At 39.8% G+C, this 18,263-nt stretch overlaps 1 protein-coding gene across 1 annotated transcript in view; it reads right to left on the bottom strand.

Annotated features, from left to right (window-relative positions):
* The window catches only part of LOC117715382 (C-type lectin domain family 4 member A-like), a 34,801-nt gene extending 16,789 nt beyond the window's left edge, over window positions 1–18,012 (bottom strand). Inside the window, exons 1-3 of the mRNA XM_034512170.2 lie at window positions 17,833–18,012; window positions 16,558–16,674; window positions 13,608–13,709 (exon numbers count right to left, since the gene is read on the bottom strand). Of these exons, the coding sequence (XP_034368061.1) occupies window positions 13,608–13,709; window positions 16,558–16,674; window positions 17,833–17,914 (301 nt within the window). The 5' untranslated portion in view covers window positions 17,915–18,012. The remainder of the gene's footprint in view (window positions 1–13,607; window positions 13,710–16,557; window positions 16,675–17,832) is intronic.
* Window positions 18,013–18,263: the final 251 nt, after the last annotated feature.

Raw genomic sequence — 18,263 nt, 5'->3', positions numbered from 1 at the left:
TCAGGAAACGCACCTCTGTGGAAAGGACAGACACTACCTCAGAGTAAAAGGTTGGAAAACAATCTTCCAAGCAAATGGTCCCAAGAAACAAGCTGGAGTAGCGATTCTAATATCAAATAAAATCAGTTTTCAACCAGAAGTAATCAAAAAAGATAAAGAAGGACACTTCATATTCATGAAAGGAAAAATGTACCAAGAGAACTTGCAATTCTAAACATCTATGCCCCAAATGTAAGGGCACCCACATACATAAAAGACACTTTACTAAAACTTAAAGCATACATTGCACCCTACACAATAATAGTGGGAGATTTCAACACCCCACTCTCAGCTATGGACAGATCATGGAAACAGAAACTAAACCAAGACACAATGAAACTAACAGAAGTTATGAACCAATTGAACTTAACTGACATTTATAGAACATTTCATCCTAAAACAAAAGAATATACCTTCTTCTCAGCACCTCATGGTACCTTCTCCAAAATAGACCACATAATTGGTCACAAAACAGGCCTCAACAGATACAAAAAGATTGAAATAATCCCCAGTACCTTATCAGACCACCATGGATTAAGACTTGTCTTTGACATGGACAAAAACAACAGAAAACCGACATACACTTGGCAACTGAACAATGTTCTACTCAATGATGACTTGGTCAAGGAAGAAATTAAGAAAGAAATTAAAGACTTTTTAGATTTAAATGAAAATGAGGACACATCATATCAAAACCTGTGGGACTCATTGAAAGCAGTACTAAGAGGAAAAATCATAGCTCTAAGTGCTCACAGAAAGTGGAAAGAGCATACATTAACAACTTGACAGCAAACCTGAAAGCATTAGAACAAAAAGAAGCTAGTATACCCAAGAGGAGTAGACGGCAGGAAATAATCAAACTCAGGGCTGAAATCAACCAAGTCAAAACAAAAAGAACTATACAAAATATCAACAAAACCAGGAGCTGGTTCTTTGAGAAAATCAACAAGATAGACAAACCCTTAGCCAGACTAACCAAAGGGCGCAGAGACAGCATTCAAATTAATAAAATCAGAACTGAAGGCAGATCTTGGGTGGCAGCTCTGCCCCCAACATCCAAGAACCCAGAGGAAGCAGGGATCCCAGGCACTCGAACTCAGGCAGTATCTTAGGTAAGCAGACAGCAGGGCCCGCCCTAAACAGGGAGTAACTGGGAACCAAAAGGACCCAGGAAGTCACTCACGGCCTGGAACACTGGTTCCTTCCGGTCTGGGCCAGAGCACTGAGCAGATCTTGGGTGGCAGCTCTGCCCCCAATATCCAAGAACCCAGAGGAAGCAGGGATACCAGGCACTGGAACTCAGGCAGTATCCTAGGTAAGCAGACAGTAGGGCCCGCCCTAAACAGGGAGTAACTGGGAACCAAAAGGACCCAGGAAGTTACTCCTGGCCCGGAACACTGGTTCCTTCCGGTCTGGGCCAGAGCACTGAGCAGATCTTGGGTGGCAGCTCTGTCCCCAAACTCCAAGAACCCAGAGGAAGCAGGGATCCCAAGCGCTCTAACTTGGACAGTGTCTTAGAAACTAGTTCTCAGATCTGAGGCCTAGATCAGACCTCTGCCAGGTCTGCTGTTGTGTGGACCCCAGATTCCACCTGAGACATACTGAAAGGTCCACTCAATCCAGAGCCACAGAGGAACAAATGAACTCAGAGCTTCAGACAACATATCCTGAGATATTCTAGAGGAGACACTGCACCCAGAACAGCAGACACCTAACTAGACTACTACCTTGGAGGCACCATATCCTGAGGCATCCTAGAGGTACCATTGTAATCAGTGCAGCTGGAAAAGATCACAGAGACATCTGGACCCCTAGGAGATCAGACACAAGCTAGATAACTAGAAAGACAGGCTTTAGTCAGAGACAGCAAGTACAGGCAGCACTAGAGTTAACCAGATGGCAAAAGGCAGGCGCAAGAACGTAAGCAACAGAAACCAAAGTTACATGGCATCATCAGAACCCAGCTCCCCCATCAGAGCAAGCCCTGAACACCCCATCACACCAGAAAAGCAGGAATCAGAATTAAAATCACTTCTCATGATGATGATAGAGGGCTTTAAGAAAGACATAAATAACACTCTCAAAGAACTTAAGGAGAGCACTGGTAGACAGATAGAAACCCTTAAAGAGGAAACACAAAAATCCCTTAAGGAATTGCAAGAAAATGCAACCAAACGGGAAAAGGAATTAAACAGAACCATGCAGGATCTAAAAATGGAAGTAGAAACAATAAAGAAATCACAAAGGGACAATACCCTGGAGATAGAAAACCTAAAAAAAAGATCAGGAGTCATAGACACAAGTATCACCAACAGAATTCAAGAGATGGAAGAGAGAATCTCATGTGCAGAAGATACCATGGAAAACATTGACACAACTGTCAAAGAAAATGCAAAATACAAAAAGCTACTAACCCAAAATATACAAGAAATCCAAGACACAATGAGAAGGCCAAACTTAAGGATAATAGGTATAGATGAGGGGGAAGACTCCCAACTTAAAGGACCAGTAAATATCCTCAACAAAATTATAGAGAAAAACTTCCCTAACCTAAAGAAAGAGATGTCCATAAATATACAAGAAGCCTACAGAACTCCAAATAGTTTAGGCCAGAAAAGAAATACTTCCTGCCATATAATAGTCAAAACATCAAATGTACAAAACAAAGAAAAAATACTAAAAGCAGTAAGGGAAAAGGGCAAAGTAACATATAAAGGCAGACCTATAAGAATTACACCAGACTTCTCACTAGAGACCATAAAAGCCAGAAGATCCTGGACCGATATCATACAGACCCTAAGAGAACACAAATGCCAGCCCAGACTACTATACCCAGCAAAACTGTCAATCATTATTGATGGAGAAACCAAAATATTCCATGACAAATCCAAATTTACACAGTATCTCAACACAAACCCAGCACTTCAAAGAATAATTGGTGGAAAACTCCAACACAAGGAGGGAAACTATAACCTAGAAAAAGCAAGAAAGTAATGTTCCAAAAACCCCAAAAGAAGATAGTTACACAAACATATCTCCACGGATGTTAGCCCAAAAGCTTGGATTAGCGAAGACTCAACCCACAGACCACATGAAGCTCATGAAGAAGGACGACCAAGAGGGGATGCCTCAGTTCTACTTAGAACGAGAAATAAAAATGCTCAAGGGAGCAAATAGGGAAACAAAACATGGAACAGAAACTGAAGGAGGGGCCATCAAGAGACCTTTCCACCTGGGTATTCACCTCATGTACAGCCACCTAATCTAAACACTGTTGTGGATGGCTGGAAGTGCATAATGTGAGGAACATGATATAGCTGTCTCCTTAGAGGTCAGCCAAAGACTAAAACACTCAGAGGACAATGTTCACAATTAACCACTGTTATGATCAGGGGTTTCCCAATGGAGAACTTAGTGAGAGGACTGAAGGAGCAGAAAGGGTTATTGACCCCAGGTGGAAAGCAACAATACCAAACAACCAGAGCCCCCCAGGGTCTAAACCACCAGCCTGGGAACACATAGGGAGGGACCCAAGACTCCAGAGGTATATGTAGGGGAGGATGGCCCTGTCGGACATAGGTGGGAGAGGAGTTTCTTGGTCCCATAAAAAAAATGAATGAAAAATGAATGAATGAACACACAGTGGGGGGGGGAATGTGAGGGCGGGGAGGGGATAGTGAGGGGGTAGGTGTGGTCACTGCCTCATAGAAGCATGAGGAGGGGGATGGGATAGGTTTCTGGGTGGTGGGAGGAAGTAGGCTAAGGGGATAAAATCTGAAACGTAAATACTACAACCAATTTTAAGAAGCGGGAAAAAAAAAGTCTTCAGAACCAACATCTTTAAAAAAAAAAAAGTCAGCCCCCTGGGGGTGGGAAATTTTTTTTTTCTTGATACTAAAACTTGTTCTGAGAATTGTATATTGCAGAATACACAGCCTTGGTGTATCTACTCATCAAGCATACTGAGCAGACCTGCCCAAACCTCTGATGTCCTAGAATTCCATCTGGATTCAGTGACGACACAGCATCAGAGGCTTATCAACTTACTCTCCCCCCCACCCCTCTTCTAAAATCTCAACGCCCTTAATCAGCTTGAAGAAGTTAAAGAAGAGTCAGTGCCCCTATTCCCTGAGCTTGGGGACTAATGTGATTAATAATGGTCTGTCTTTCTAGGGACAAGTAGTGGTTTTGTTGGAACAGGAGGTATTAGCTAGGACTTACTGCATAGCCATAAGCTACTGGTAGAAATCTGTATAATTATTATCAAGATGAAGTTATGAATTCTTAAATGGTACAAAATTTACTTTGATCTCAAATTTAAGGTTTTCATTGGTACAAGCCTCTTATTAATATAAAAATGAGATGAATATTGATACATTCATGGGCATTGTGCCTGTAAAACACATTTAGGAATACAATGCCTAGACCCAGCCCTTTTTTAACTTTTTTAACTGATTTGGGACGGTTAACCTATGAGTTAAGGGACTATAGCAAATTCATATTTTTGAGTTTATTGTTAGGGTGCTTTCCATATTTTACTTAGAAATAGCTGAGAGGAGTTAACAGAAAACAGTCCAGGTTACCTTACATGGATAGTTGGTTTTCAAAACATCAGAAGTCCATAGAACTGATGCTACAAATATTTATATATTAATGTTCATATTGATTAGAGACCTGTCTGCTCCTGACAGCTTCCTATGTTAAATTCTAAGAAGAAATTGAGCATCCTTGGAGTTACTCCAGTTGTGTGGTAACAGCCACTAGGCAAGAATTGCCTCTCTCCATCTACAGACAAATTACTGTCCAGAAAAGGACACACTTGCAGAATAGTCGACTGATTATATCTGCCTAGACAGAGTAATCAGTCCTTAATAATCCTGCATCACCAAGGTCTGTCAGATGATTCTGGGCCAGAAGGCTGAAGATTTGATGCTCCAACATTTGGTAGTATAGGGGCTTTTCAGGTGTTCAGAGGTCTCTATAAATTGGCTAAGTTTTAGAAGCTATGCTTTGTGCTTCCCACAATTATAGTTAACTCAGTCATTCTGGATTTCTGACGGGGTTGAAAACTTATAGTTATTTACCATAAGAGAAAAGATTTGAGTGGATGGTCGTCAGCTGACATTCATCCTAAAGCCAGGTTCAGAACTAAGTGTTTCAGTTAGGATAGATGACAGAGGTGCTGGTTAGTCAACAAAATGATGGACTGGGTATTAGAACTATCTTGTACCTCACTGGTACAAATTGGCATAATTATGCTCTAATTGTATTTTGAGAGAAAAGTTTCATTTTAACAGGAAGGGTGATGTGTAGGAGGAGCTAAGGTAGCAGGAGTACTGAGAGGAAGAAAAGGAGTAAGAAGAGGAGGAGGAGAAGGAGAGGAGAAGCTAGGTGATGAAAGAGAGAAAGAGGGGGGAGACAGGGAGGCAAATATTCATGTATCTCCACCAGTCAAAGATAGTTGTTATATCTAGGTTGGTCAGTGGGTTACACCTCTGATTGAACAATTCCAAACTTATAACGCTTATGATTAACATTATTTAAAAAAAATGTATAAATGCAAAAAGGAAAAGGGGGCATGGGATAGGGGTTTTCTAAGGGAGGGGGAATGGGGATAGGGGATGCCATCTGAAGTGTAAATAAAATATCTAATAAAAAAAAGAACTGAAAAGGGAGACATAACAACAGAAACAGAGGAAATTAAAAAAATTATCAGATCCTACTACAAAGGCCTATACTCAACAAAATTAGAAAATCTGGAGGAAATGGACAATTTTCTAGATAGAGACCAGGTACCAAAGTTAAACAAGGAGCAGATAAACCTTCTAAACAGTCCCATAATGCCTAAAGAAATAGACACAGTCATTAAAAATCTTCCCACCAAAAAATTTCCGGGGCCAGATGGTTTCAGTGCAGAATTCTATCAGACCTTTCAGGAAGACCTAATACCAATCCTCTTCAAGCTATTCCATCGAATAGAAACAGAAGGAATACTACCCAATTCATTCTATGAAGCTACCATTACACTCATACCTAAACCACAAAAAGACCCAACAAAGAAAGAGAACTACAGACCAATCTCTCTTATGAATATTGATGCAAAAATACTCAATAAAATTCTCGCAAACCGAATCCAACAACACATCAAAACAATTATCCATCAAGATCAAGTAGGCTTTATCCCAGGAATGCAGGGGTGGTTCAGTATTCAGAAATCCATCAATGTAATTCACTACATAAATAAACTCAAAGAGAAAAACCACATGGTCATCTCACTAGACGCTGAGAAAGCATTTGACAAAATTCAACATCCCTTCATGTTAAAAGTCTTGGAAAGATCAGGAATTCAAGGCCCATATCTAAACATAGTAAAAGCAATATACAGCAAGCCAGTAGCCAACATCAAACTAAATGGAGAGAAACTTGAAGCAATCCCACTAAGATCAGGGACTAGGCAAGGCTGCCCACTCTCACCTTACCTATTCAATATAGTACTGGAAGTCTTAGCTAGAGCAATTAGACAACAAAAGGAAGTCAAAAGGATACAGATAGGAAAGGAAGAAGTCAAAATTTCACTATTTGCAGATGATATGATAGTATACTTAAGTGACCCTAAAACTTCCACCAGAGAACTCCTAAACCTGATAAACAACTTTAGCAATGTGGCTGGATATAAAATCAACTCAAACAAATCAGTAGCCTTCCTCTATTCAAAGGATAAACAGGCAGAGAAAGAAATCAGGGAAATGACACCCTTCACAATAGCCACAAATAAAATAAATTATCTTGGAGTGAATCTAACCAAGCAAGTGAAAGATCTGTATGACAAGAACTTCAAGTCTCTGAAGAAAGAAATTGAAGAAGATCTCAGAAGATGGAAAGATCTCCCATGCTCCTGGATTGGCAGGATTAATTTAGTAAAAATGGCTATCCTGCCAAAAGCAATCTACAGATTCAATGCAATACCCATCAAAATTCCAAATCAATTCTTCATAGAGATAGAAAGAGCAATTTACAAGTTCATTTGGAATAACAAAAAACCTAAGATAGCGAGAACTATTCTAAACAATAAAAGAACCTCTGGGGGAATCAACATTCCGGACCTCAAACTGTACTACAGAGCAGTAGTGATAAAAACTGCTTGGTATTGGTACAGAGACAGACAGGACGATCAATGGAACAGAATTGAAGACCCAGAAATGAACCCGTATACCTATGGTCACTTGATCTTTGACAAGGGAGCTAAATTCATCCAGTGGAAAAAGGACAGCATTTTCAACAAGTGGTGCTGGCTCAACTGGAGGTCAACATGTAGAAGAATGCAAATTAATCCATTCTTATCCCCTTGCACAAAGCTCAACTCCAAGTGGATAAAGGACCTTCACATAAAGCCAGATACACTGAAACTATTAGAAGAGAAGTTGGGGAAGACCCTCGAATACCTAGGCACAGGGGAAAAGTTCCTGAACAGAACACCAATGGCTTATGCTCTAAGATCAAGAATCGACAAATGGGACCTCATCAAATTGCAAAGCTTCTGTAAGGCAAAGGACACTATCAACAAGACAAAACGGCAACCAACAGATTGGAAAAAGATCATTACCAATCCTACATCCGATAGGGGGCTAATATCGAATATTTACAAAGAACTCAAGAAATTAGATGCCAAACAACAAAATAACCCCATTAAAAAATGGGGTACAGAGCTAAACAAAGAATTCTCAACTGAGGAAACTCGAATGGCCGAGAAGCACCTTAAGAAATGCTCAACATCCTTAGTCATCAGGGAAATGCAAATCAAAACAACACTGAGATACCACCTCACACCAGTCAGAATGGCTAAGATCAAAAACTCAGGTGATAGTAGATGCTGGCGAGGATGTGAAGAAAGAGTAACACTCCTGCATTGTTGGTGGGGTTGCAAGCTGGTACAACCACTTTGGAAGTCAGTCTGGCGGTTCCTCAGAAAATTGGACATAGCACTACCTGAGGACCCAGCTATACCACTTCTGGGCATATACCCAGAAAATGCCCCAACAAATAACAAAGACATATGCTCCACTATGTTCATAGCAGCCCTATTTATAATAGCCAGAAGCTGGAAAGAACCCAGATGCCCTTCAACAGAGGAATGGATACAAAAAATGTGGTACATTTACACAATGGAATATTACTCAGCTATTAAAAATAATGAATTCGAGAAATTCTTAGGTAAATGGATGGAACTAGAAAATATCATCCTGAGTGAGTTAACCCAATCACAAAAGAACACACATGGTATTTACTCACTGATAAGCGGAGATTAGCCCAAAAATTTGAAACAACAAAGATTCAACTACCAGACAACATGAAGCTCATGAAGAAGAAAGAACAAGTGAGGATGCCTAGGTCTTTCGAACGAGTAACTAAATACCCAAGGGAGCAAATATGGAGACAAAGTGTGGGTCAGAATCTGAAGGGGGGGTTGTAGGGAGACCATTCCGTCTGGGTATTCATTCCATGGGCAGTCACCAAAAATAGACGCTGATAAGGATGTCAGGATGGGAAAGCTGACAGCAGCCTGATAAGGCTGTCTCCTTAGAGGTCTCCCAGAGTCGGACATACCCAGAGACAGATACCCACAGCTATCCATTAATCTGATCAAAGGTTCCCAATGGAGGAGCTAGAGAGTAAATTGAAGGAACCTGAAGGGCTGGTGGCCCGGTGAGGAGAGCAATAATACCAACCAGCCAGAGCTCCCCAGGGTCTAAACCACCAGCCTAGGAGCACATATAGAGAGACACATGACTCCAGCAGTATATGTAGGGGAGGATGGCCTTGTTGGACATAGGTGGGAGACAAGGTCAATGGTACCCTGAAGGCTGAGCACTGAGGGGGGGGGAATCAGAGGGTGGGGAGGGGTGCTGGGGGTAGGTGGATAAACACCTTCATAAAAGCAGGAGGAGGGGGGATGGGATAAGGGGTTCCTGGGTGGTGGGGGAAATATGGTAAGGGGATAAAATTTGAAATGTAAATATTATATCCAATAAAAGAGGGGAAAAAATAGAAAAGCGAGTAGAACCAACAATCTTAATAAAATGTCAGCCCTCTTTAAAAAAAAAAAAAAAAACTATCCTGATACTAAAATTTGTTTTGAGAATTGTATATTGCAGAATGATCAGCCTTGGTGTATCTACTCAACAAGCAAGCTGGGCAGACCTGCTCAAACCTCTGAGGTCCGTGAATTCCATCTGGAGGCAGCGAAGACACAGCATCAGAGGATTGTCAACTTGCTCTCCCCCCCCCCACTCCTCTTCTAATATCTCAACGCCCATAATCAGCTTGAAGAAGCTAATGAAGAGTCAGCACCCCTATTCCCTGGGCTAGGGGACTAAGGTGGTAAATGTTGGGCTGTCTCTCTAGGGAAAAGTAGTGGTTTTGTCAGAAAAGAGAGAATTAGCTAGGGTTTATTGCATAGCCATAACCTATTAGTAGAAATCTGTATAATTAATATCAAGATGAAGATATAAATTCTTAAATGGCACCAATTTACTTTGTTTACAAATTTTAAGGTTTTCATTGGCATGAGCTTCTTAATGATATAAGAGAGAGACAAATATTGCTACTCTCATAGGCATTGTGCCAGTATAACACATTTAGGAATACAAAGCTTAGACCCAGTCCTTCTTTAACTCTTTTTAACTGATTTGAGATGGTCAGCCTGTGAGTTAAGGGACTATAGCAAATTCATGACTTGGAGTTTATTATAAGGGTATTCTCTATGTTTTATGTAGAAATAGCTGAGTGGAGTTAACAGGCAACAGTCCAGATTACCTTACATGGATAGCTGGCTTTCAAAACATCAGAAATCCTTAGAATTGACATGACAAACATTTCAGTATTAATGTTCATTTTCATTAGAGACCTGTCTGCTCCGGACAGCTTCCTATGTTAAATTCTAAGAAGAAATTGAGCATCCTTGGAGTTACTCCAGTTGTGGTGAGACAGCCACTAGGCAAGAATTGCCACTTTCCTTCTACAGACAAATTACTGTCCAGAAAAGGACACACTTGCAGAATAGTCGACTGATTATATCTGCCTAGACAGAGTAATCAGCCCTTAATAATTCTGCAGCACTAAGGTCTGTCAGATGATCCTGGGCCAGAAGGCAGAAGAACAGATGCTCCAACGTTTTGAAGTAGAGCGAGTGTCCAGGTGGTCAGAGGTCTCTATAAATTGGCTAAGTTTTAGAAACTACGATTTGTGCTTCCCACAATTATAGTTAACTCAGTCATTCTGGATTTCTGATGGGGTTGAAAACAAATAGCTATTGACCTTAAGAGAAAAGATTTGAGTGGATGATCGTCAGCTGACATTCATCCTAAAGCCAGGTTCAGAACTAAATGTTCTAGTTAGAATAGATGACAGAGGAGCCGGTTAGTCAACAAAAGGACGGACTGGGTATTAGGACTATCCTGTACCTCACTGGTACAAATTGGCATAATTATGCTCTAATTGTATTTTGAGAGAAAAGTTTCATTTTAACAGGAAGGGTGATGTGTAAGAGGAGCTAAGGTAGCAGGAGTACTGAGAGGAAGAAAAGGAGTAAGAAGAGGAGAGGAAGAAGGAGAGGAGAAGCTAAGTGATGAAAGAGAGAAAGAGGGGGGAGACAGGGAGGCAGATATTCATGTATCTCCACCAGTCAAAGATAGTTGTTATATCTAGGTTGGTCAGTGGGTTACACCTCTGATTGAACAATTTCAAACTTATAAAGCCTATTGATTAACATTCTTTTTAAAAAATCTATAAATGCAAAAAGGAAAAGGGGGCATGGGATATGGGTTTCCTAAGGGGGGTGGGGGGGAATGGGGTTAGGGGATGCCATCTGAAGTGTAAATAAAATATCTAATAAAAAAAAAAGAAAATATCATCCTGAGTGAGGACAACAAATCACAAAAAAACACACATGGTATTTACTCACTGATAAGTGGATGATAGCCCAAAAGCTTGGAATAGCGAAGACTCAACTCACAGACCACATGAAGCTCATGAAGAAGGAAGACCAAGTGCGGATGCCTCAGTCCTACTTAGAAGGAGTAACAAAAATACTCAAGGGAGCAAATATGGAAACAAATGTGGGACAGAAACTGAAGGAGGGGCCATCTGGAGACTATCCACCTGGATATCCATCCCATGTACAGTCACCTAAGCTAGACACTGATGTGGATGGCAGGAAGTGCATGCTGACAAGAACCTGATATAGCTGTCTCCTTAGAGGTCTGCCATAGACTGACACATTCAGAGGATGATGCTCACAGCTAACCACTGATCTGATCAAGGGTTTTCCAATGGAGAAATTAGAGAGAAGACTGAAGGAACAGAAAGGGTTTGTGACCCCATAGGGAGAGCTTCAATACCAACCAACATGAGCTCCCCAGGGTCTAAACCACCAGCCTGGGAGCACATAGGGAGGGACCCATGACTCCATCTGTATATGTAGGGGAAGATGGCCTTGTTGGGCATAGGTGGGAGAGGAGATTCTTGGTCCCATGAAAAACGAACACAGAGTGGGGTGGAATGTGAGAGTGGGGAGGTGGAAGTGGGAGGGGGTGGCATAGGTGGGGGCACATCCTCATAGAAGCATGAGGAGGGGTTGGGATAGGAGGTTTCTGGATGGTGGGAGGAAGTGGGATAAGGGAATAAAATCTGAAATGTAAATATAATACCCAATAAAAATTTTAAAAAGGAAATAAAGGGAATTCTCAATAGCAGAATCTCAGATGGCTGATAGAGACTTAGAGAATCATTTAATATTCTTAGCCATAAGGGAAATGCAGGTTAAAACTATTTTAGATTCCATCTTACACCCATCAAAATGCCTAAGACCAAAATCTTAAGTGAGAGCTCATGCTGATGAGGATTTAGAGCAAGGGGAACTCTTCTCCACTGCTGGCAGAAGTGCAAACCTGGATAGCCACTATAGAATTCAATATGACCATCCATCAAAAAAGTGGAAATGAATGTACCTCAAGACCTGCCTGTACCAGTCTTGGGCAAATAGTCAAAAATGTTCTATCCTACTAAAAGACACTTGCTCAACTATGTTCATGATGGCTTTATTTGTAATAGCCAGAATCTGGAAACCACCTAGATGTTCCTCAATGAAGAATACATTTTTTAAATGTGGTCCAGTGAAACAATGGAATGTTGCTTGGCTGTTTTTAAAATGACATCATGAAATTTGTCAGATGGGTGGAACAAGAAATAAAATCATTCTGCATAAGGTAACCCAGATCCAGAAAGACAAGCATAGAATTTACTCACTTACAAGTGGATATTAGCTGTTAATTAAAAAATAATTTTATAACAATCGACTAACATAGACTAAATATCAAGGGGTAACACATGCATCTTTTTGAAAAGTGAAAATATAATAGATCTTATGAGTAGATTAAGGGCAGGTGCAGATAGGAACAGAAAAAAATAATTTGGGGGTGGGAATGAGTACAGGGAGAGATGATTGGAATTGTGGGCTTTTGGTTAGCTGTGAGGAAACCTAGTACAGTGGAAACTTCAGGTAATATATAAGGATGACTCTAATAAAAACTCCTAGTAATGGGTGATACGAAGCATGAACTGACCACCTTCTGTAACCACCCAAGGATCCCAGCAGTAAAACCTCAACCCAGCCACAAAACCTCTGACCTACAATTTTTCCTGCCTGTAAGATGTGCTGAGGGGGCACAAAACTTGTGAGAGTTGCCAACCAGTGGCTGGTCCAACTTGAGGCCCAAGCCACAAGAGGGAGCCCATGTCCAACACTGCCTGGATGGCCAGGAACTAAGACTGAATAGCCCAGACACATCGGATAGAAGCAAACACATCTGGAAAAAAAAAAGTCAGTGAAATGATTTCTAATCAATTTCTTCTATTCTCTCAGATCCTTGCCTAGCCAAACTTGTCAGAAAGCCTTCATCCAGCAACTGATAAAAACAGATGCAAAGACACACAGCCAAATATTAGACAGAATTTGGGGAATGTGGAAGAAGAGTGGGAGGAAGGATTGTAGGATCCAGAGGGATTAAGGACACCAGGAAAACATGGCCCATAGAATAAACTATACAAGGTTTATGGGGGTTCATGAGATGGAATCATCAATCACAGAGCCTACACAGACCTGAACTAGGTCCTCTGCGTATATGTTTGTCTATCTTGGTTTTCTTGTGGAACTCCTAACAGTAGAGATGGGTTATCTGACACTTTGCCTGCTCTTGAGATGATTTTCCATCTCCTGGATTATTTTGTTCAGCTTTGATATGAGGTCTAGATTCTACTCTTACTGTAATCTGTTATGCCAAGGTTCCATTAATATCCCTAGAAGGCCTCCTCTTTTTTGGAGGGAAACAGAGGAGGTGTGAATGTCGGGAAGCAAGGAGGTGGGAGGCAGTGACTGGGAGGAGTAGATGGAGGGGAAATGGTGATTGGAATGCAATTTATGAGAGAATAAGTGAAAGAGAGAGAACAAAGATTTATGTGAAACCATTACACTCTACAAGAGCAACCAAACACTTAGGTACATTAATTCTTACCTTCCATGCGTGAATTTATTTTTGTGCAGTTCAATTCGTTGTGAGTTATACCCTTTATAGCTTTTTTTTCTTCAAGAAGTTGGGAGTACTTTTGAAAATAAACTAGAAGAAAACAGAACCAAAACCACTCATTTTCATGATAGAAGCATGCCTTTCTATTTTTTATTTACTGCTACAAACAACTACAGCATCCACATTACCTAAGTAGACAGAGCATGACTACAATTCCCATCACCCTATAGTTAATGGAATCCTCGGCCTCCTAATTTGAAACCACAGGTACTTTCAGAATTCACAGAAACACAAGTTATATAAAACACAGGATGGGCCCATTATCATGGCTCTAAAGGGAATGAGCCATAGCCTTCAATGCTGAGTGTAAGATGAAAATGTTAATTCTTCAAGGAGATGAAGCAGAGATAGACACTCATATTTAAGGATGTAAACTACATTCTTGCTGTGAGGAAAAGGGGTTTGATAATTTTGAGTAGTTACAGGTTATATTATAATGGGAAATAAGAAAAAAAACAACAAGTATATACAAGGCATGCTTTCCTCCTTAAACGTGCATCTTTCGGCAGAGTTGCTCCTCCATGTACCACACTCTTGCTCACTCAGAATCAAACTGAATGGCCTCTCTTTCAACAACTGAATTTCTTCACTTTCCTGTTTTGGTCACTATTCTCATTATGCCATCACTTTTGCTCCATCCAGTTCTCTAACACCAGCTTCAAAATGGATCATCAATAATACACCAGGGCACTCATTAGCCACCTTGTTAATGGTCGTGAGCCTAATTCTCTTCCCCCTTAGGTCTTAAGACATTGCTCTGTCAAGATTTTTTCCTCACCTTTTGTCCATCACTTTTTGTTGTCTTTTAAAATCTCTTCTCCCTCCATCCACCCCTTCAAAATTTAACACTTCCTACAGCCCTGTCATTATGCTTCCTTCTCATACAAATTCTTCCCAAGTGTTTTCATGTATTGCTATGGTCTTGTCTACTGCCTATTTGTGTGAGATTTTGTGCTCAATAAACACTAACATATTAGGTTCAACTCAGTATGCCTAAAAGTCAAGACAATATCTACCAACTTAATCCTATGACTTATATATTCTCTACTTCTTTGAATAACTTCATGGTTGCTCAGTTTACATCAAAATATTAAAGTCACATGTTACTTCTTGGACTCCTTAATAAGTAGATCTCAATACTCACCAAGCATTTATTCCCTGGGTCCTATTTATTCTCTTTATATATCAAAACTGCCTCATCTCATGTTCTCCAGACATGCATCTCATTATTGGGTTATAAATTAGCCCTCATGTTTTTCTTTTTACCCTACTGATTCTATTTTCAGAGTCTTGCAAAAGCACTGTCTATAACCCAAATATGACTATACTAATTCTCTATTTGAAATGGTAGAAAGGTTCTCCCTAGCACTGATGTTTTGCAAAAAGAAAAAAAAAACCCTTTTAAATCATATATATATATTCTTCTGAAGTCTTCTGCAAGAGCTGGCCAGAAGGATGTACAAAATGAGCTCTGATCGACTGACCCTCCAGTTAAATTTTATCAGGGCCTGGCTCATGGTCACCCTCAATCTTAGAAATCTCCATGCTGCCATGTAAACAAGCTCAGGACCTCCTAAGGACTCAAATAAACATGAGTCATGCTGTTAGTCATTCCAGCTGGCCTCCTCCTCCTCAGAGGATGAGTTGCAGAAACTGGTAACTGGCCACATATACATGCCTAAGTTCAGCTAGGGCCAAAGGAGCTACTCAGTGGAGATCAGCCAAAATTGCCAGTCCATGGAAGCATAAGATAAATAAGCATGTGTATTAGCTCACTACATTTATACTGATTTCTTACATATTGTTTTCTTATATAGAAAACAATACTTGACATAAAATCACTCTTTAGGAGAAAGAACTGTTTCTCATAAGGGAGCACAACACATATTCTGCATCCTGTTTGTATCTACCTAGGGAAATGTCATTTCTTCTTCACTTAGCACTGTGTGCTTCAGACACTCGTGCCTTAGTTTCATCTCTTTGTGACATTCTTGGAACCCACAGATCTAGGTGTCACCCCTTATAGGAAAGTTATCTCAGCACAACATTTCCCAGACTGCATTGTAGACACTAGTTCATTTTTATATGACGTAGTCTTTTTACATGGCCCAGGCTAGCTCCACACATACTCTCTGTCCTACTAACACCCTGAGTAGCTGGGATAATAAAATTGTGCCATTGTATTTAGCTCACAATTGACTTTCCTCTAAATTTTTTTAGAACAGAGTCTGTGTTCTTCCTGGACTTGGTCTGACAAGTACAACATCTGACATATATTAGTGCATGCTATCACTATATTATTACTATTACTTTATTCTGAATGATCAAATGAATGAGTAAAACATCCTAAATATACAACTTTTCATGTATTTTTAAATTGTTCATACATTCTCAAATCTTTGTTGAACAAAAAGCCACCCATTTGCTCAGGTTGCTTTTAGATTTCTCATAATACTGGCCAGGTCAGAAGTAGCTAAGAATTAGCTGAAGAATTTTCTTCGATAATTTCTTCCTAAATCCTTCTTGTCCACGATCTCACACTAGATAAAGGAGCCCTATACTCATACAGCTTGACACCTTGATGACAATGAGGAAATGTAGATTTGGCTTCCCAGTCTAATAAAGACCAAGTTCACTCCACAAAGTTCACACAAACACTCATACATATGATTCAGTTTCCCTACTTAGAATAGATTCCATTTTTCTCCAAGACAATAGTTAAATTCAAGGACAAAGGGAAAGTTACAATGGAATCCTTTAAATTATTTTTCCCCAAAGAATATTACTTCTTCATGTTTCCATTAAATGCCAACTGCTACAGTGGAATGTTTCTTTATCTAAGGCAGAGATACCCTAATAATTCATCTGGAATACTTACTGATAAAAGCAACTAAGAATGTGATTGCCAGCAGCAGAAGAAGTACCATCAGAAATGTAAAAGGCAGCGAGGGGAAAACAGGTTTACTTAAATGACGGACACGTTTCTCTCTGGTAGCTAGAAGGAGAAGCACATTCATTTCATGAGAAATAAGTTTCATCCTTTTTTCTTCTTTTCCACCCTCATCTTCTTCACTTTTCTCCATGACACATAATTGCTAATAGTGAGAACATTTACAATAATAAAAAAGCACAAGCTTACACTGTTTCAATAGCTGGTATTAATACTTTGAGGTCTGAAAACTACTTTAAATGTATATATTAAATACTTGGCTCATATCCATTCATGGAGATTTGTGTGTGTAAAGGGAAATTGAATGAGCTAGGGTCTCACTGTGTAGTTCTGGGGATTGTCTGCAATGCATTATGTAGACCATACTGGGTTCAAATCCTCAGTGATCCTCCTGTCACTGCCTCCCAAGTACTGGAATTAGACCCCATGTGGCCCTTTCAGCAAGTGTTAAAGTATGTATATATAATATCTTTTCTCACATTATAACACAACATAAATACTGCCACGTGCCCTACAAATTTTCTTTACATCAGTATTGTAAATATATTTCCATGTCACCACATTATCATGGTGTTTTTTACTGTGATTGTAGTACTGTATATTTAAATAACTTCCAGACTGTCCAAATGTTAAAATACATATATACAACAAAAGATAAATACTTATAATCATAATCCATGCTTTAGCAGGACATCAGTCTGATAGCCACCATATAATGGCTGGAACGTTTCCTGGATGAAGGTGCAGTTTAATGGCAGAGCAACTGCCTAACAAGTAAGATGTTTTGCTCTGATCTATAGGATAAATGAATTAAGTTCCTTAAGGATAAAATCTCCAAAACTAAAACAGTTTTCATGAAGTTACAAAATACTGTCAGGCATAGAGGAAAGAGCTTGCTGTTAAAAAAATATGAGTTCATTTTCAAAAAATTTATATAAATCAGGAAATGCAGAAAGATTCAAGGTATAGTTTCTGTAAATGAAAAGAGCAAACACCATGACAAGAAAGCTTCTCCTTCCCACTGTACAACTCTACAGCTCTTCAAGTCAATTTACAAACGGTTTAAACATCTGAGACTCCTGTAAAATACCAGATGGGAGAACTCAAAGAATCGGTCACAAATACTGCCCAACTTTGCAAATGACCATTCCTTAATCCTGCCATCTACATTAAATACAGAAAGGGTTTATTGTTTTGTTTTACCTGCAGGAGATTCAGAGTAGGTGCCCAAAGAGTTGGATTCATTGTTGAACTTCACTTCTGCATAAGTGATTTCTGAAGCCATATCTAGAAAAGACTTTTCTACCCTCTCTGAGGCGCTGTGGTATGTGAGAATCAATAACTGTGATAAGTTGTCATATTGTACAACTTTAAGAAAAAAGAGTCATGTCTCACTAGGATAAAACACATGAACAAGAAACCACAGCATAGAATGACTCAGGCCACACAAGGGAGATGCAGCCTGTTAATACAAGAAAATAAAATTATAACCTTCAAACCCACACAGTGCAATATGCAAGTACTAAAAAGTGGGAACTCAAAGGGGGAAGAAAAGAAATAGGAAGGAGGGAAAAGAGGAAACATGCTATTAGAAAACTATGTCCTAAGACACTCGCAGCAAACATAAATTTGTA

This window comes from Arvicanthis niloticus, chromosome 9 (genome assembly GCF_011762505.2).
Source record: "Arvicanthis niloticus isolate mArvNil1 chromosome 9, mArvNil1.pat.X, whole genome shotgun sequence".
Classification (NCBI taxonomy): Eukaryota; Metazoa; Chordata; class Mammalia; order Rodentia; family Muridae; genus Arvicanthis; species Arvicanthis niloticus.
The sequence above is the reverse complement of the archived record's forward strand: the minus strand, read 5'-3'. Positions and strand labels throughout refer to the sequence as shown.